General features: G+C 46.3%; 1 protein-coding gene across 3 annotated transcripts in view; it reads right to left on the bottom strand.

Moving 5' to 3' along the window:
* Positions 1–20,140, bottom strand: part of LSP1 (lymphocyte specific protein 1) — a 91,385-nt gene that overhangs the window by 56,670 nt on the left and 14,575 nt on the right. Inside the window, exon 1 of one of the 3 annotated variants that reach the window (XM_032770594.2) lies at positions 11,472–11,606. The exons of the other annotated variants lie outside the window; for them this stretch is intronic. Within the exon in view, the coding sequence (XP_032626485.1) occupies positions 11,472–11,530 (59 nt within the window). The 5' untranslated portion in view covers positions 11,531–11,606. Of the gene's footprint in view, positions 1–11,471; positions 11,607–20,140 lie in introns of those variants that run through there. 3 annotated transcript variants of the gene reach the window in all.

The following is a 20,140-nucleotide window of genomic DNA, read 5'->3' as shown; positions in this document are numbered from 1 at the left end:
TCTATGGCATGTTCTTGTGGTCTTTGTCTACCCAAATAATGGGGCTTCCACTGCTTCCCTTGAGGAGATTGATGCAGTGTGTCTATCAGACATCACTGTTTGAGGACATGTCCTGTAAGTTTTCTGCAGCTCAGTTCACTCCCATCACAGCTAGCCATACATCCCTTGGGTCGAACTAGAATCCAGCATGATTTCTCAGAAGGTCTTATGATCAATGGAAATCAATGGGGGGAGAGGCCTAGGGACTTCTTCTATTGACAGTCCCAATAGGCACCCAGCTACCTCTTTAGACATCTAAAAACCTTTTAAAACATCAGGCTCCAAGTCACTTACCCAACCCAGGAAACCTGTGTCATAAGTAGATAGGTAAGGGTTAATTTTCTTTTACCTGTAAAGGGTGAACAAAGGGGGAACCAAACACCTGACCAGAGGACCATTCAGAGACTGTATTTTTTTTTAAGAGTCTGGGAGGGAACTGGAAACTCGGGTCTTTTTGTTTTCCTCGGCTGTGAGTAAACAAGCTTTTCTTCTAATCCATCTTCTTTCAAATATCTACTATCAAGTGTGAGTACAAGGAACCAAAGTAATCGGCTGTGATGTGCTTTGATTTGTATTTACATGGGTGTTGATTTGCTGGACGTGTTTAACTGGGCTATCTTTTAAATCAGACTGTTTATTCCTATTTTCTTATAAGCCATTTCCTGTATTGAGTTCTTAATGCAGTATTATTGTTCTGTATTTTCTTCTTTTATATAAAGTTTCTTTTAAAATTGTGGAGTTTCTTTTCTAGTGAGGCAGAGGGGAGAGGAATTTCTGTGCCTGGAGCTCTGTTACATCTGTGACAGGCTGGGGGGGAGGAAAAGCTCAAGCTCTGTGTCTACTTTCCTATTGTCCAGGGCGGGAAAAGGCTACGGGACAAAGGAGGGGTGAATCTCTTGTGTGAGCTGACTAGGTTTGAATGCATAGCCTCGGGGAAGTAGATTGCCTCTCTGGTTGTATTCAAAGGGAATAGGACAGCATCGCACCGGCTAACCCAGGAAAGGGGGGAGCTGGGATGGAGATAGAGGAGACCCAGGGGCTCTGGGTCTTGGAGGGGTCCCCCAAGGAAAGGTTTGGGGAACCCGAGGGGGCCGAAACCCTGGAAAACTTCGGCTGGTGGCAGCGAGATAAGATCCAAGCTGGGTATAAGCTTGGAGGTTCACAGTAAGCACCCAGATTTTGTACGCTAAGGTCCAGATTTGGGACAGATGTTTACGACAACCTGTAGCAGAGCAGGGAACTGAACCCAGCTCTCCAGCTAGCTCCCAACCACTGGACCATCCTTCTTCCTATGGAATGCAGGAAAAAGTGGTTTCACTTCTCAACACAAGGCACAATTTTCCCTCTGGCTGACAAAATGACTACAACAAGGGGTATCTTTAACTTAGATGACCAGACAATGGAGCCATGTTTCTTGAGAGATAGGATTCTATGACCTATGATTAACGTTGTTTAATAGCAAAGACTCAGTAAAATTGTTACCTACTTTGGCAGCTAGGAGTGGGTTGGATAGTGTGAAGAAGATGGGGGAAACCCTGTGACAGATATCCATATAGGCAGGGAGATTAGTCTCCCAACCTATCCCTCAAGGGAAGAAATGTTTATTTTTGCGCTGAAAGATCAGCTCGTTGTTCAGACACACATATAAAGACATCGCTATGCTGGACCATTATTAGTTCAATAACTGGGCTGCAAAGCTCAGTATGGAGTCTTTGTTACAAAGTTTAGACTAGAAGAGCATTGGGGAAAAAATGATACATATAATTCATCCTATGCTTTTCTCTCATACTAAGCTTTTCTGCGTATCTCAGTCATTTCCCCCCACTCATCCTATAAATCACAGCTTTGCCTACAGGATCCAGACAGCAGGGTAGAGCCGAGCTCCCACACATACCCCTTGAATCATCGCTAGTCTCATCCCTGCTGACCTCTTTGGTGCAAGGAGCTCGGAAAAAGAAACACTACTTACTTAAAAGGAAAACAGAACAAAGCAAATCTTGAGACAGGACCAGTCCAAGCAGTATAGGTAAAATAAGCAGCAGCCCAAAGCTTCACCCATCTCCTGAACAGAAACTGAACCAAACTGGACGGGACTTTCCAAAGAATTGTCTTCACTGCTTCTTCTAATAATTTTTCATTTGCATGCACAGTAGCTCAGCTCAGCTCCGCATTGCGAGAGATCATCTTCACTCCAAGAGTCTATACTCTAAATCAGTTGTGGGCAACCTGTGCCACATGCAGCCCATCAGGGTAATCTGATTGCGGCCACAAGACATTTTGTTGATGTTGACCATCCGCAGGCACGGCCCCGCGCAGCTCCCAGCGGCTGCAGTTCTCTGTTCCCGGACAATGGGAGTGGCGGTCAGCAAAATGCCTCATAGCCTGCAATCAGATTACCCTGATGGGCTGCTTGCGGCCCAGGGCCGCAGGTTGCCCACCACTGCCTTATAGCATTGCCTGCATTGTGCTGTATTAACCCCCTTAGCACTGTATAGATTCCAGCATATAAACCTTAGCATTGTGTGTACTGTTATCCGTTAAGCCCCTTAGCACTTCATGGATTCTAGCATACAGGTCTTGTAATAGTGTGTGCATTGTGGTACATCAGCATCTTTGCATCGGTTGTAGAGCATAAGTAAGCACCAAAATGTAGACCCCTTAAGTATTCAGTCTTCATCATCACGTGTTCTAGAGTCAAAGCCCTTCACAATTTAGTGGGTCCTAGACTCCTTTTAGATCTAGAGTTCTAGAATTCAGAACCTTGAAAGATAATGAGGTTTTGTTTCCATTTGCAGGAGGGTGATTGCTGGATAATAATAAATAATAATAATATGTCACTTAGCTCTTGCAAGGAGGAAAATTTCACATAGATAAGGCAAGTATCTTGCCAGAAGGGTTCTGACAGTTTCATGAAACCCCATACATTATTTTTTGGGGAAACTCATTTCTATAATCTCCCCACCCCAATTTCAATGGGGACCTGATTCTGCTCTTGTTTACACTGATGTAAACCAGGAGTGGCCACATAGAGGTTAATAACGTTACGCCAGTTTAGAACTAGCATAAGTGAGATCAAAATGAGGCCTGATGCTTTTTATAGCACTGATGAGTCGAGAGGTTAGAATCCAGGCACCCAACAATACTTCTTCATTCACTTATTCTGTACCACTTCATTCTACAGAACTCCCCTGAGCCCTAGACACATGGGGCAGAGATCAGCACATGTATGACACTGAACAGCAGAGTGCAGAGAGGCAATGGGAGTGTGCTTCTCAGTTCCCAGTGGGATTTAAGGTATGCTTCCCTTATTACTATTATTTATGTTACAGTAGCAACTAGAAGTAACAACCAAGCTCAGAACCCCATTGTGCCAGGCATTGTACATACACACAATGAGACAGCCCCTGCCCCAAAGGGCTTACAGTTAAGACAAAGGCTGAGAGGGGCTGACAGGGGCACAGAATGGTGAAGCATCTTGCCTATTGTCATCATGCAGCCGAGCCAGGAACAAAACCAAGTGTCGTTAGACCCAGACCAGTGTCCTGTCCACTGCCTCTTCTTACTGAAAAGCTCTCTGAGGTTGATTCGGCCATTTTTAGATTTGCAAACCAGACCCTTTCCCCTAACATGCTCATTGACCACCATCAGTGGATGCTCCATCCATCCCCAGGGGTTTGCTTGCTTTACTAAGACTGTTCAGGCTTGGCGGGAATAAACCGCACTCCATGAACACTGAAGGGCTCAGGCCAGGTCCCGCTGATTTCAACGGGAGCAGAATTGGGCCCTAGATGGCCAATAAGTCTGGAGAAATCGAAGCCCTGAAGGAGGGTAAGTGGAATGGTGGTAACAGAATGCAATAAAACTGACCACGCCATAGGGAGCCCCTGTACTATATGGAGCAGTAACGTTATAGTTAATGGCTAGATGCATGGCAGCTGCAGAGCTTCTGATATAACAATCCAGAGTGCTAGGAAATTCTGGGAATGAATCCACACGGTATTCAGGAGGGAACACTCACATTCCTCCATTGGCAAGAGCAGGATTAGTCAGCAGGCTTCAGGGGGACAGATGGGCAGGAAGAGTGGAATATGGGTATCCTACGCATGCAAAGTCGCTCCAGAGAAGGGATATGGAGCCTTCCACAGCTGACCAGTGAGCTCAAATGGGGCAGGGTGTCATTCTTCCAGCCCAGGCTTCAGAGGAAAGCATGAGGCTCTGTCTGCAAATGAAAGGATTTTGCTTGTGAGCATCTGGCTTTCGTGCTACAAATCTATTTGCCAGCATGACGCTAATGGTTGTTGATTTAACTGCTTTAGGGGAGGCAGAGAGCTTCAGAGGAGCCAGGCCTCCTGTGTTCTGTTGCCAGTGTGGCCACTAACTCACTGTGTGATCCCTGACAAGTCGCTTAGCCTCAGATTCTCCATCTCTAAAATTGGGGTAACAACACTTAGCTATCTCACAGGGTTAACTCATTAATAGTTCCAAAGTGCTCCTTTGAGATCTTTTAATAAAAGGGAGCTGGATCACAATAAAGACGACAGATTCGGGGGGAGGGGGCCGACAGATTTGCTCTCCAAGCCCTGCCTTTCTCCCAACTCCTTCATTCATAGCGAAGGAAGGGGCCTAACTGTCCATGGCCTGAAATAACAGTCAGTTCATCTGGCAGGGCTCAGTGTTGCTCAAAGCCAAGAGAGAGCTCAGTGCTACAACATGCATGTCAGTGGGTTAGCCCCAGGGTGGGACTGTGCAGCGGACCTTCCCCTCCGCCCTTTTACAGCTTCCAAGACAATGGGTGCTGGGGAGGCGTGCAGGCCGGCTTACCCTCTCCTGTGTGAAGATGTGCACCCAGAGACACACCCCCACTCCTAGACAATACTGGGTGGGGAAAGTGTAGCTGCCTCCCAGATGATATGCATCATTCCCACCCAATGAGGCCTGGTATTGACACTCAGATATCAGCACAACAATATGGCCTGCAAACAGCACAGCATTAGAGATAAGAAAGGGGTGGAGTCACCCTGGGAATCCTAAGGATCAGGGCCCACCCCTCCAGCACTGTGTGATCCATCAGTCTGGCATACCGTGCCTGCTATTGTGTCCTGGGAGCCCAGCAGAGCCTGTGCGCAAAGCAGGCCTCACGGCATATGGACATTTGTCTCCCCTGCCCCCCACTCATTCCTCTGCCTCAGTGAGCTTGCTAAGGCCTGTCAGCTATGCCCCGAATGAGTGAGTAATGGTGCAAAGAGCGAGGGGGGGAGATGATGGGGAGGACAACAACAAAAGGACTGAAAGGGTATTTCATGAGAGGAGAGGCCATTGTGGATCTGCGGGCTCTTGGGGAAAGATGGAGGTGGGGTGGAAGGCAGCGTTTTTAACCCCTAAAGCTGTACTTGTCCTCAGCAAATTGTGCTGAGATACTCAGCAGGAGCTTCTAAGTCCCCCTGCTGCTCCTAGGAATAGACACCAGCATCCAGCAACAGCTGATCCCTGACCCAGTAGCCTGATCCCCTCTGCCTCTCCATCCACTGCAGTAACACTGCATGGTGTCAAGTATTGGGGGTAGCCCTGTTAGTCTGTATCCAAGAAAACGAGTCCAGTGACACCTTAAAGACGAACAGATTTATTTGGGCATAACCATGCATCTGAAGAAGTGGGTTTGTTTACCCACAAAAGCTTATGCCCAAATAAATCTGTTCATCTTTAAGGTGCCACCAGACTCCTTGTTGTTTTTGCAGTAACACTGCCACCCCCAACTTGCTCCCTCCTCACTCCCCAGCAGACAATTGTTTTCATCTCCCCCACTTCTTCATTGAAAGTTCTCTCCCCCACCCCCTGGTATCTAGCCCCTAGATAACCTGGTGATAGGCACATCAAAAATGTGATGATTAATAGATAACCTACCCCAACCCCTCCCTCCACCTCCCACTGCTGGTTCCCATCCTGATTCCAGAATCCCAGTCACAAGTGTCCTGCACCCCAGTTGCCATTAACCCCCCTCCCCCACACACCCTCCCACAAGCTGCTTTCCTCTTCAGCCCAGAAATTCACTCCCAACCCAGCCCACCTCCCAGCCCTTCTAACACTCCCTACCCAGATCTTGTCTGGAAAGTTCAGTGCTTGGAATGGTCAAACAAGGAAGGCAGCACCAAGAAACTGGGCATAGCGTTTTCACCATCGCACAAATACTTGTGATCCCAGAGAAAGTTGGGGTGTGTGAGGAAGGGTAGGCAGGATAATAGGGGCAGGAAAAACAACTGAGCAGGGTGATCCTCCATCAAACAAAATGTTCCCTCCAAGAGCTATGACAAATGGAGATGACAATCTGAGGAGCCAGTGGAATTGTGAAAATGCCTAAAAGCCAGGAGAATTTAGAACAGAACCCATAGGCTGAACTGGTTCACAGAGTTCCACAATGCAGATCACAGCAGCCCTCACCTTTAATCAAGAGATACAAACCATGGAGCCTGTAGGTACTTGGAGCAAGGATGCTTGGATCAAGATGCAGCATTGCATGTAGGGACATGCAGTCTCCACAGGCTGCATCTCCATGTTAAGGTACCATCTACACTGGGCCTGAAAGCAAGGGGAGTCTAATTTAAAATTCCATACTTTGGCTTTCCTTGCAAGTATTAATGACTCCCCGGACTGATAAGATACCAAAAAAGCAATAATTCTGTATGAATGAAGAAATGCCTTAGATCCTTCTCTTCACTGACAGCCTCCACATCTCTTCTTGATTCCCTGGCACTCCCCTTTTCTTGTGATGATATTCAGAGTTCAGATTTTGATGCTTTGGAAATTATCCTTATTATTTAGCGTACGTATTGCATTAGCACCTAGGAATGCCAGTCCTGGACCAGAACTCCACTGTGCTAGGTGCTGTACCAACACAGAACCAGCCTATGAATCCTGCCCTCGGAGAGTTGATCATAACTCAGTTCAAGCCTAAATCTTTTGAGTCCTTCCACACAAAGAAGGGGGAAAAAATCAAACCAGGTGATATGAGAGCCGAGACTTTTCTATTATCCCTCCTTCACACACACTACTTAAGTAGTAACAGTGAATGAAATGGCTAAGGAGATCTGATTACATGAAACCATCTCAAGGTTGCTTCTCTTATTCAGAAGACAGTGGAAGCTGCATCCATCCGTGAAAGATGCTATTTAAACCACCAGTGAACAGAGGCACATACAGGACAACAGGTTTATGAAGAAGTTGATTTGTAGGTTAATTAAACAGTAATATTCTGTTGTAAAACACTTGAGACTCGAATACAGAGAAGATAAAATTCTAGCAGGGGTGGCTAGTGAATTGAATTAATCAAAAGGACAAGCAATAGCTGCATATCTTACTGATAGGAATTCATTAGATAGATAGATAGATAGATAGATAGATAGATAGATAGATAGATAGATAGATGGATAGATCTGAAAATACAAAGTCTCATAGCAGTGCTAGGTATTATTATTCCTGTATGCAGCATTGTTATGGCTGTGTTGGTCCCAGGGCATTAGAGAGATGAGGTGGGTCAGGTAATATCTTTTATTGGAGCGACTTCTATTGGTGAGAGAGAGAAACTTTCGAGCTTGCACAGAGCTCTTCCAAGATATTAATAAAAGCTATTACCTCACCCACCTTGTCTCGCAGGTATTATCATTGGTAATTTATTACAAACAAGACAAAGCAGCCTGATGTCTGATGGATGCTCTTTTGCAATCCATTGACTGATAGAGACCATACCCAACAATGGGAGATCCTAGGTACACATTGGAGAGAAGAAGAATTAGATAAGCTTGTAAACTGCCTATTCGTTTTGGATGTCATTTCTAGTTAATTACAGTCACTTGTGCTGGGTATTCTCTGCAATCATTGGGCGTATCCCTGGGCTCTGTTAGCCTGATGGATGCTTTCCAGTCACCAACTTTTCAGATGCAAATGACGTGCTCCTGTCAAGTGTCTTCATGCAAAGCAACCCCCAGTATCCATCCCCCCTTTGCCAGTAACCAGAAAAAGAGCAAGAAGGGCTTGTTTTACAATCCACCTCCAGGATGCAACAAGATACTGCTAATGGCCCTCCAGGGAACAACTGCACTCACTCTCATGCCACCCGTCGGGCATTAAGGCCTTGATCCAAAGCCTGTACAAATTGGAATGATCATTGTTCCTGTAGTTCTCCACTAGGGTCTTCACTGATAGTAAATGATGCCTATGGAAACAGCATCAGTTCATTGCCAGGACACTTCTGTGGTTGACCCATGTATCTGTGGTCAGAACTTCCCCTTAAACTCTATTTTCAGCTCCCCAGATCCTTGGGGTTTTCCACTAGGCCATTTATGTGTGCAAAGTTTATCTATTCAAAGTTCGTAGGTCTCAAGCGTTATGCTAACTTGCTGAAGCTAATATCTTTCAGAATATAGGGCTATAGGTTTCTTGCATTACTGCTGGATATAATTCAAAGGAGAATATAACACAAAGCAGTAAATATAATAAAGTCAAGCTAGCCCACTGGGCTACAGTAGCAGTGAATATTAACAATGGCAAACGAGCCCACTGGGCTACAGTAGCAGTGAATATTAACAATGGCAAACGAGCCCACTGGGCTACACTGGACAACACGTACATCACCACACAGGAGCACAGCAGTGAATAGCTTATGTGGGGCAATGAAGGACTTAAGTGCGGCCCACAGAGTCTGAGGGAGCTCATGGCTGCCCTTCTGCTTAGTATGAAGGTGCAGCGCCTTTAGGATACTGTTCCCAGCTCCCATCATGCAGCATGGCTGGGCTGCTTGAATTCCTATTCAGCAGTGTATGCTGGGATCTGTAGTCCCCGCGGGCCACGCCTCTCTATTAAAGACAAGCATGGATGTAATCTCTTTATTCCCAGCAAATTAGGTGGAAACTCGGGGCTGCTGACAAGTTCCCAATGGGTCCCTTCATTGGACACAGTTACAGAGCCCTAGTACCAGGACTAAAAGTGGGGAAAGCCATCAGCAACCTCTTGCCTCCAACAGGCAAGCGTGGGAGAAAGCTCAGTGATTCAGCAGCATCTGAAGTCGCTGGAGCTTTGTCTGGTTTTACACCAGTGTGACTAAGCTCAGAGTCTGTCCCTGTGTTACCCATATAAATGTGACATACCAAGATGTGCACATGCACTATGTAGGCTTGCAGTGCAACCAGCTGGGGCTTACAGTGAACCTGGAAATGCCATTCATGGAGCAAAGCAGAATAAGAGCAATACTCCCTTGCACCGCTGTTGTATCTTGAGTCCAAGAATCTCAAAGCACATTAGGAACGTGAATGAGTTCAGCCCCACACCAGTTCTGTGATGGCATAGGCAGAAAGAAAGTCCTGAATTGTTTAGTTGTGCAGTCAGTAATTCTGCTTATAGCAAAACTTAGAACAAAATTCTGTGCAAAAAAAAATGACTCCTCTACAGGAGGGTTTCACTGTATATGAAAAGTTCTACACAGTGTATGGACGTTCCTCTGCCTATATCTGAGCTACCCTTCTGCCTTCTGTTGACCTCAGGGGGGTTATATCTGTGTAACCCAGGGTGAAATCCATCCCTTTTCCCCGCACATGGACAGGAATGATATATACAAACACCCATGCTAGAATCCAATTTAAAATCCACGTACCAAACGACCCGACTCAACCACAGTTTTAATCCCCATCTTCCATCAAATCTCCCTCTAATCTGATAAAACACCAGAGGGCAGGTATTCTTCCAAATGGGCACCTACAATCCCCATCAACTTTCAGAGTAATTATGAACAGCTATTAAGAGGAGGTCTGGATTGGGGCATAAATGAGTGCTTGGGTCATTTATCTATCTATGGAGCATGTGCAGCATGCTCATCACCCTTGTCTCCTCCAAAGAGTTTCAGCCCAGATTTGAGTTCTGGAGAAGACTGAACAAGGAAGTCTTATTTTAGCGTAACTGTTTTGCCCAGCCGCACCCAATCCTGGCCCATTCTCTGAGTCGCGTGTCCTGTGTTTGAATGCATTTGATGATTCTATTCCACCTGTACCTGTTTACACCTTCCAGCCCAGCCCCAAGTGCACTGTTACAAAATGAGATTCCAACAAATGGGGTGATTCCCCTGAGCCAGGGCTAAGGAGAGGAAAATGTCTGGGTCAGAATGGAGGTGACCATTCCCCTTTCTCTCCAAGAGGGCAATTCAATGCCAGGTGAAGTCAATGGGAGTCTTTCTGTGGTCTCCTGCAGGTATTGAACTGGCCTCCAAAAAGGATAGTACAGGAAGTCCCTGGAAAAGAGAAGCCCTTCTGAGGTAAGGTTTAAGACTGCAGTAATGCCCAGGGAAATCCCCAAAATGAACTGGGCTTGGAGACTGGAATCCTTCCTACCCAAAAACACACACTGCAGGCAGCCACTCCCAGTCAGTTGGGGACCAGCAGCCACTGGGGAAGTTGTACACCCCAGGGAAGACCAACGTGCCCAAACAGTGGTTCAGAGGAGAACATTAGTCTCCAGTGCTCCCATTTCCCACACCTCTAAGTCAAACTTAGCATTAAAGTAAAGAACAGAGCAGGGAGTTTCCCCTGTTGAATCTGAGCTTTTGACACCTTCCTGCATGGTTCATGATAAGCTTCCATAATGATCTGGGTGCAAAAGTCTAAGGAGCAAAAGTGGGGTTTCTATTCCACATTAGAAAACAGCATGGTTGCAACTGAGTGGAGTCCCAGTCTCAGTAACTGAACAGAGCAGAGTGCAGCCATCCTGCCCAGAGAGATCTGGGCTCAGCATTTATTGAAAAAAGGAACCAAGGATCTTCTAACTGTCCAACAATCTGCCCTAGCAATTACACCCAGATGCTCAGATAGTATAAATCAGCACCTCTGTCGCCAATGAAATCAATAGACTGATGCAGATTTATACCAGCTGAGGATCTGGCCCTTTAAGGATTTCTGCCTAAAAACACACATACAGTTCACATATTAGCCTCCAAAAACTTTGCTAGACAGAGCCCCTTTCCTTCAGCTGAGACACACATAAACTCTCCAAGCCAAGAGGAAAAACCAGCAGGTTCAGGTAAATATTACAGTATTGTCATGTTCAGCTATTTTAACTATGTGATTCTGGAAAAGCCATCAGTAAGCTCAGCTCTACCCTGCTGATATTGTTATTTGGTGTTTTATTTATTTTCCCTGCTTCCAAAACGTTCTGTCTGCTTAAGAGCCCTGTTAATGAATAGATTCAACTGATTTACATATATGTGTGCACAAATAAACCACACCGAAACAATATTCTTCTTACCATGGAGCAGACACATTTCTCTCTGTGAAAGAAACAGCCCATATAGTTTGGAATTAGCCAAATCAAATTGCCATGGTGGAACATCAATGGACTGAGCTCCATGGAACAAAGAATTCTGCCTCTCTGCCTTTGCTGGGCAGGTACAGACTTACCTTATGAGGTTCTGTAACCCTTGTTTGCTGGAATTCCTCCTCAGGATCGCACTGGTCATTGTGGGAGAGGTTGATCTCAGGGCAGGCTCACAGATCCTGGCTGCTAAACCTCCTTTTCCTACTTTTTTTTTCTTTTCCTTTTTAAAAAAAATTAAATAATCCTCTCCCTCTCCTCAGGAAGTTCTGCAGCTGGTTTCCTTTTGTTTCTCCAAGCCCCCCTGTTCAGCCCTCCTCTTGTCTCCTCCACCTCTACCTCCTCCACAGCCTAGTGGAAATGTCAGAGAAAAATCTTTCAGAGAGCAGCTTTGTAGTTCGAGGCAAAGCAGGGTCCCCTCCCTGCTCCCATCTGACCGCTGAGTGAGCTCAATGCAAAGCTTAAACCTCTCCTTTGCTCTAAAGGCTATTCTTCTTCTATTTGGCTATCTGTTTTTCTCTCTCTCCTCTCTTACACTCCTTCTGGTTTATGCGTCTTTGTTTCTCCTCTTTTTCTCTCCTTCTGTTCCCCCTCCCCCACTCCTCATTTTTCTCTCTTTTTCTTCCCTTTCTGATCTTTCTTTCTGCATTAACTAATTGCATAAATTAGGAACAAAAGCCACTCAGGGACACAAAACCTGATTAGAGGAAAGACAGCAGAGGACAGATTTACAACTCTTGAGCCAGATCTTGAGCTCCCGTAAATCAGCAGCAATCCATTAAAATCAATGGTGCTATTCCAGTGTGTACCAGCTGAGAATCTAACCCATAGCCTCCATAGTCTAAATCTACTCTTAAAAAATTAATTGCAAGTCTCAGCAACTTGCAAAGAGATTGCAACACTTTGTGGTTAAAAATGCTGTATCAAAGAATGAAGTGCAATGTGATTCGGTTTGCATCAGGCTGATTCAGACTACTGCATCTGAGGAGGCAGTACAGGACTAGCGGACAGAGCACTGGCCTGGGATTCAGGACAACTAGATTCTGTTCCCATCTCTCCCTCTGACTTGCTGGGTGAGCTTGGGTCAATCACCTCCGCTCTCTGTACTTCCATTTCTCCATCCATAAAATGGGGGTGATGAGACTGCCTCCTTCATAAAGTGCTTTGCAATCTACTGAAAAGTGCTCAATAAGAGTTAGGTATCATTATTATGATGTCAACTGGGTGGTCTTGGATAGCGCTCTGGACTATGCTTCGGAATATGATGTTCATTCTACTTCTGGCTCTGCCCCATCCTGCCGAGTGATGTTGGACGAGTTACTGTGCCTCTGTTTCCCCTCCCACCCTGAGTCTGTCTTGTCTGTTTAGATTGTAAACTCAGTAGGGCAGGGAGTTTGTGTACAGTCCTTTAGTCAGGGCATTGATGTGCCACTGTAATACAAAGAAGAAGAGAGGACTCTGTGGGAGCATAGGGTTAGCAGCCAATAACTACTGAGATCTAATCCCATCTTTGATATTCACTTGTTGGGCGATAGTGGGCAGGTCAAGTAACCTCTCTGCCTCAGTTTCCCCATTGGTGGAAAGGGAATATCAACCCTGACCTCTCTAAAAGGTGTATTGTGAGAATTATAAAGTGTCCTTATTATCAGGACCAACATGTATTGAGATTTTTACATGCCACTCTCCCTGTATCTCATAAAATGTGCATATGTTTTCTTTGGATGAGTAATGCTGGACTATTTGCGGTAGCTCAGTTGTTTGAAATGTAGATATCTGGTAACTGCCCACATAATAAATGAAGAAATATCAGTAAAGAGAAACTGCACTGAAATAAGTACAGACGGGTATTAAATGTGTAAAAAAACCAACCAAACAAAAAAAGCCCCCCACACTTTAAAAATGGGTTTCTTTGTTAATTGTTTATATATTTACCAAACAGCTCATAAATGATGAGAAATAATAAAAGTAGCTAGGTGCAGTGGTTGCTCTTGCACTGGGATCATGGATGGACTATGTGCTGGAGTATATTTATTTTACACCTCTACATTCTGTGAGGCTAGGTGGAACTAGGAAAGCAATCAGCAAAGGTCTCTAATATTCAACAAGATAAAGGCCAGCCACTGCAAGCATGTATATGTGTGTTTTGGCTTTAAGCAGACTCACTCCCACTGACTTCATTGAGATTGCTCACATGCTTAAAGGTAAGCACACGTCCAGGCATTTGCAGGATCAGAGCCTCTGGTCTTTTGAAGTCACTGGCCAAATGCCCAATGGCTTTCTGCAAGATGGAAGAGTGATGAGAGGGCCTGATTCTGCAAACGTTCATTGATTTCAGTGAGGCAGCTCTTAGCATGGGGCCAACCACCCAGATGGTACCATTGTAGGGTTTTTATAAGGGGCTGGTGGTGAGTGCGGGCAGAGACAAAGGGGCAATGAAGCTAACAGCGATGGCATTGCTACAACAACTGCTGCTCAATGAAGTCACAGCTCTTATTATAGCCAGAGAAGCCACACTATCCATAGCAAACTCAGGAGGGGCAGAGAGGAATGTGAAAGACCTGGGTTTGATAACTATGAGGAGGCTGGAAGCACATGCCTGCCAAGGTCGAGAGGTGGGCTCACCACGAGGCACATGAGGCCAGATCCTCCTTTGGTGTAAACTGGCACAGAGACATTTGCTTCAGTGGAGCTATGCTGGTTTACACCAGCTGAGGACCGGGTCCAGAGACAATTGTCTTGCCCACATGCCTCCACTCAATAAACACCAGTGCCTCGTGGCAAAGAAGCCAAAGAAACTGCCCGCTATTAAATATGCAAGAGGTTTTCAGACCAAAACTTTTAGCCTAGAGGAGAAGGTAGAGTCCAGTGGTGCTAAAATCCTGCACCATAGTCAATTCTGCCTAGAAGCTAGACGTGGGTGGCCTTCTATAAACATCCCCATTCCCCACAAGGGCTCGTGTCCTCAGGCAGTGCAGAAGCCAAATGCAGTGGAGGATGTGGGTGTTTGCTCGCTGTATGGCAGATGGATTTCCTGAGCCAGCAGGGCATCTAGGATCAAGGAGAAGTCAGTTGGATTAGCTGTTTTAAGGGAAGTGGGGCGGGGGTGAAAGGTGGGAGGGGAGATAAGATCTTTGGAATGAACTAAGGAGGGTGACTGAAAGTAACTGGAGGGTGGGCAGAATACACCAAGATATGCAAAGGGTTGGGGTGGGTGGAAGGGTTATGTTTCCCATTGCATTATACAGGGTTAAGGAATTCCCAGGTACCACTCCCTGACTGCAAATTCTCCAGGCTGGTGTGATGTGTTTGTGATGCTCCTCCTATAGTGAAGATTAATCAACATCCCATCCCTTTCATCTCTGTCAGAGAAAGCAGGGAGATCAGGTGGAAGAAACACGCATGTCCAGCACTGGGAGGGTCACAGAGGACCCCATGGATGAGGGCCAAGGGAGTGCTTCTGTTTAAATGCCTGCATCTCCCAGATCCGTCTCCCCAGTGTGCAAAAGAAAAATGCTAGCGATTGCACTTGGGGATGATCCATTCCCCTTGACTTAATTCAACTGGAGACACTGCAACTTTATTTTAAATTTTTAAAATAAAAAATCACTAAAGTTATGAGCAAGGGAGATCCCTACCTTACCCCCTCATGGCTCAAGATGGTTTGACCCGCCAGAGGCAATTGGGGCTGAGGGCTTCTCCTGTGGAATCTGTGTAGGATCAGAGGTGTCTCCACCTTGGGCAGTGGTGTGGGGTGGGGGGGGAGCATAGCTGCTTCGACGTGATTTATACTTCCATTCAAGGGCAGCTAGGGGTTAGCAGCATCAGCCGTGGTCCCATCTGCCCAGCTCGTACAGCACTGCCCACATAAACCTCAGGGTGCCATTCTAGAAACAGCAGTGATGCTGCAGTAAGAAAAAGACACCAACCAAAAAAAGATGATTTATTTTCCTGCTGGAGTTTAACAAAAATCAATCGAAATCTCTGCAGGGGTGTGGTGCATTTAGCACAAGACAAGACAGGGGCAATAACACAAAGCAGTTTGCTAGCGCATAGCATGTGTCTTCTAAGCCAAAGGCTTATAAAGAACTTTCCAGCAACAGACAAAAAGGGAAGGCTTTAAAGGTGAGTGGGATGGGGGGAAGTGACTCAGTTCTGTTGCCCTGGGATGCAGGGAGGGAGTTCCAGAGAGATAGGGCTGCACCAGTTCTCATTAATGACACAATCGCTCTGCTATGTAGCACGGGTTGCAAAATCATTTTGGAGGCTAAAGTATGTCTAGGAAAAAACAAGACTGTAGCACAGAAATGCAACCAGAGTGATTTGCTCTAGCACTGTTGCAATCAAAAGTCCCAGTCAGGGCCAGTGTTGGGCATGAGCATGTTATTTGGCTACCGTAGGATCCCAATCTTTTAGGGGCACCTCCAGCCCAGCTGCCCTGCCCTGCTATGCACCAGCACAGTTTCTGTAGATCTGTTGCTTTAAGTACACCCCCACACACCACTGTGTGAGAGGGCTGACACCCCGCTGGGCAGATCCTGCCTGCTCTGGCTGCCTGAGTCCCACAGCACAGCTTTCAGCAGGGGAGGCTGCCCCTTTAAATGTGCTCCCTCTGCATCTGTAGCCAGGAGCCACTCCCCCAATGCAGCTCCAGCCAGGACAGTAAAATGTCTAGTGCCAGTCCAGGGCCCCGTCCTTGAGGATACTGAGCACCTTCAACTCCCAGAGATGGGAGCAGAGGGTGCTTAACACCTGACAGGATCAGGCCCAGCATTTGTGGAACGTGCCTGTTCCCAGTGACAGGATGCCAAACCCGCTGAGATCATCCGCCCTCTGTCTCACCTTTCCATTGACTTCAACAGGCATTGGATCAGGCCCCAGCACTGTAGAGCAAGGGAGTGACTTGGGTTTTTAAGCATGCGTGGAGTTATTGATGGAGCAGCACAGCCTGCTTCAGAATGACTAGAGAACATGGGAATGAATTGAAAGGCTCTTCATTTAGATGGAGGCACAGGAAACCACCTTTCTATTCCTCACAGTCTGAGGCAGCTGGCCCTACCCAAGCCCTGGTTTCACTTAGAGCAATCTCGGGGCTGCTCTAACATGTGTTCTACTTCTCACGGCCCCTTGCAAGAGCACAAAATGCCCATTGTTCAGTGCTTTCCGCTACATCCCTTTTCTGTCCCTCCAGGAGAGGGGAGTGGGGCCAGGATAGGGGTGCTCTACTCCAGTAGAGGTTCCTCTTTACACAGACCATATTTCATGTCCTTTAAGGCCCCCCCCCCCCTTACACCACAAGAGAAGAATAATGAGCTTGGGTGCTTTGGAGAATCAGGCCCTAGAACTGTAAAGGTTTCAGAGTAGCCCATTTGCTGTGTTCCCTCAGGTCCCGTGGAAGACAGGTCCTGGGCATATTTTTTCCTCCCTGTGTCTCCTCTTTAGAAGCGCTTCACGCTTGTCTCCTCTCTTCACTGACTACACTGAGTCCATTTCCCACAAGAACTCTGGATAAAGAAATTGCACCTAACTGCATCTTCAGTGAGACCCTTTGTCAACTTCAACCTGTGTGGTGGTTCTTATGTTAGCTGCCAGCTCGAATAGTCCAGTCTCAGTGATTCTCTTGATGCCCTTTGCTGATTTCCTATATGTTGGTAATGCTCATTGGCACACCTCCACATGCCCTAACCACCAGGTAAGGCACTCCAACATGACAGGTTACCTTCAGGAAATCTTGCAGTAAGAAGGGGTGAGTGCATACCCCATGTCATTACTCTCTCTGTAATATTCCCGTCTGGCCACTCTGCCTCTCAAAAAGGTCATTTAGATACCACCAGCCAGTGAACCATTGCACTGGATGCTTCAGCAAAATTGGTGTTGATGATATGGCAGGGAGGTGCCCTGTTTCCTAGCTGGTACAATCCTTCATACATCTTCACATTCTACTCTCTTCATCACTACCTCTCCTTCTACCGTTCCCCAACCCAATGGACCCACGTTTCTCAAAGTCTGCAGAAGTAGGTCTCTTGGGATTATCTTTACAGCATTTGTTCATCTTCAAACCTGGGCTAAATGAGAAAGGACGTGTTAATTGGAATGCCAGTCTAATGGATATGTAAGTAACCAATGGTGGGTGTGCTCTAGCCTGTGAAACAAATGTTACTTACTGATGTGTGGTATCCCAATTAATATGTCCCATCTCATTTTGCTAAGGCTTGAAGATAGGTAGCCAACCACATTAAAGGTAATCCCAGTGAAACAGGGGCTTTAACAGTCTCAAATATCTTTCAAGTAGGAGCAGTCACTTCTAAACTCATTGACTACATGATCAGGACTCTAGGACAGGATGGCTCATTTTGTGGGATTATATCAAGCTATTACGATTTTCAGGGCTTAATTCTGTAAGAAAGAAAGGAAGAGCCAGCAGATGGTCCCTTCTCTCCCTTAAGGGACTGACGAGGTGTTGAATTTTCGGTCACTCATTAGCAACACCCTACTAGCTGGTTTGGGATCAGCGCTGCCAGGCCCCCAAAAAAGGCCCAGGTGCAGACTGATGGCTCTAATGAGAGCTTATATAACTACAGGTGAGCGTGAAAGTGTGTGAGATGAGGGTGGTCTGCTGGTTAAAGCGGACAATGGCCAATTGGATAAAACAGATGACTTGGAGTCAGGAAATCTGAGTTGTGTTCATGACTCCAATACATACTTGCTGGCTGGGGGCAAGTCTGTACCTCAGTTTCCTCCAGAGAAAAATAGAAACAAAATTACTTACCTGGTGATAAGCATGTTAGATGACTTAATTCATAAGTGTCTCTAAAGCCTTGCCAGATTCTCGGATGGCAAGGGCTATAGATGTGCAAAACATTCTCATCAACAGGCAAGCGAGCTACAGAGAGGGAAGAATCCATGTTTGTCCTCAGGATTGCCCCTGGAAGCAGAGCATTCCCGCTGGGCAAAATCCACCTCCCGTTCTGCAGCCTGAGAGGCAAAACAGTTTGTTTAGGTTCACAGTGACAGACTCCTAGGAACAGCAAGTGTTTCACAGCATCCCAGCAGAGGATGCCTTGCTTAGGAGAGTTGAAGAGAAGAGCAGAGAGGGAAGGAAAGAAGAGAAGGGGGAAGAGACTGAGAGAAAGATGCTGAAAAAACAAAAAAAAGTTGACAGGGGAGAGAGTTGGTGAGACCACTGTGATTCGTATCACAGGGGCCCTAGCTGGGATCAGGACACCGTGGTGCTAGGTGCTGTACAAGCATGTAATAAGATACACGTCTTGTGCCAGTGAGCTTACAGTTTAAGATAGACACATTATTCGACAAGCAGGGAACTAAGGCAGAAAGGCACTTGCCCAAGGTGACATAGGAAGCCTATAGCAGAGCTGGGAACTGAACCTAGATTGTCTGAGCTCCTGTCCACTGCCTCAACCACAAAAGCATCTTCCTCTCTAGAGCCCCTTAATCACAGCATCTGGGGCTTGGAAACAGGCTTCTGGAGGTATCTCTCAGGCCTGCAAGGCAGCTGGTACCAGCACGAGAGGGATGATAAACAGGAGAGAAAAGGGAGAGATAGTGCTGCCTAGGCCAACCACAAAGAAGGCAGCCCTGAGACCACACCCCAGACAACATTTATTTAGACTGAGATGTTCAAAGCTGTCCTAACGGATTGGACACACATTTCCAATCAAATAATCAGGAACTGAGCATCCAAATCCCCTGGGCAGTTCTGCAAACTGTCCTCAGCTTTAAACATGAGATGCACTCTTTTTTTTTGATTACAGAAATATGAAGATGTATTTTCCCATTATTTTTCCAGCTGGCAAAGAAACAAGGCTATTCAGTGGTGGAGCGGGTGGTGTACAGGTGATCACAGAAGAAACCTTCAGCCTTTTCTATTCTCCATCATAGGCAGGACTGGGTGCAATCTGCCATGCCCCTGCTTTGCTGAATGGCATTCGTGCAACATATGTAAGTGTCCACTGAGACCAACACATTCAACTCAGTTGTGAGCTCATCTATATTTGAACCAAAATCTCCTGCTGATGCTACAGGTGGAGGAGTTAAACTCTGCCATGATATTGAAATCTTCCCCTCCATTTTCTTTTCTCCCTGCTTAAATTGATCAGTACAAAAACCAGGACCAAAGCGCCAGTGCTGGTTATTTTGAATGGGATGGTGAATCAGAGGCTTGGTCTACACTACACATTTAAACCATATTTAGCAGCGTTAAACCGTTTAACCTGTCCACACAACGAGGCCCTTTACATCGATATAAAGGGCTCTTTAAACCAGTTTCTGTACTCCCCCCCGACGAGAGGAGTAGCACTGAAATTGGTATTGCCATGTCGGATTAGGGTTAGTTCGGCCGCAAATCGATGGTATTGGCCTCCAGGCGGTATCCCACAGTGCACCATTGTGAACGCTCTGGAAAGCAATCTGAACTCGGATTCACTGGCCAGGTAGACAGGAAAAGCCCTGCGAACTTTTGAATTGCATTTCCTGTTTGCCCAGCATGGAGCTCGGATCAGCATGGGTGGCGATGCAGTCCCAAATCCAAAAAGAGCTCCAGCATGGACCGTACGGGAGATATTGGATCTGATCGCTGTGTAAGGAGGCAAATCTGTTCTATCAGATCTCCTTTCCAGAAGACGAAATGCCAAAGCATTTGAAAAAAATCTCCAGGCTATGATACAGAGTCCACAGCACAGTGCTGCGTGACAAGCGTAACGGAAAGCCAAAGAATCAAATGGACGCTCATGGAGGGAGG

This window comes from Chelonoidis abingdonii, chromosome 4, assembly GCF_003597395.2.
Source record: "Chelonoidis abingdonii isolate Lonesome George chromosome 4, CheloAbing_2.0, whole genome shotgun sequence".
Lineage (NCBI taxonomy): Eukaryota > Metazoa > Chordata > Testudines > Testudinidae > Chelonoidis > Chelonoidis abingdonii.
Note: the sequence above shows the minus strand (reverse complement) of the source record. Positions and strands in the feature narration are given on the sequence as shown.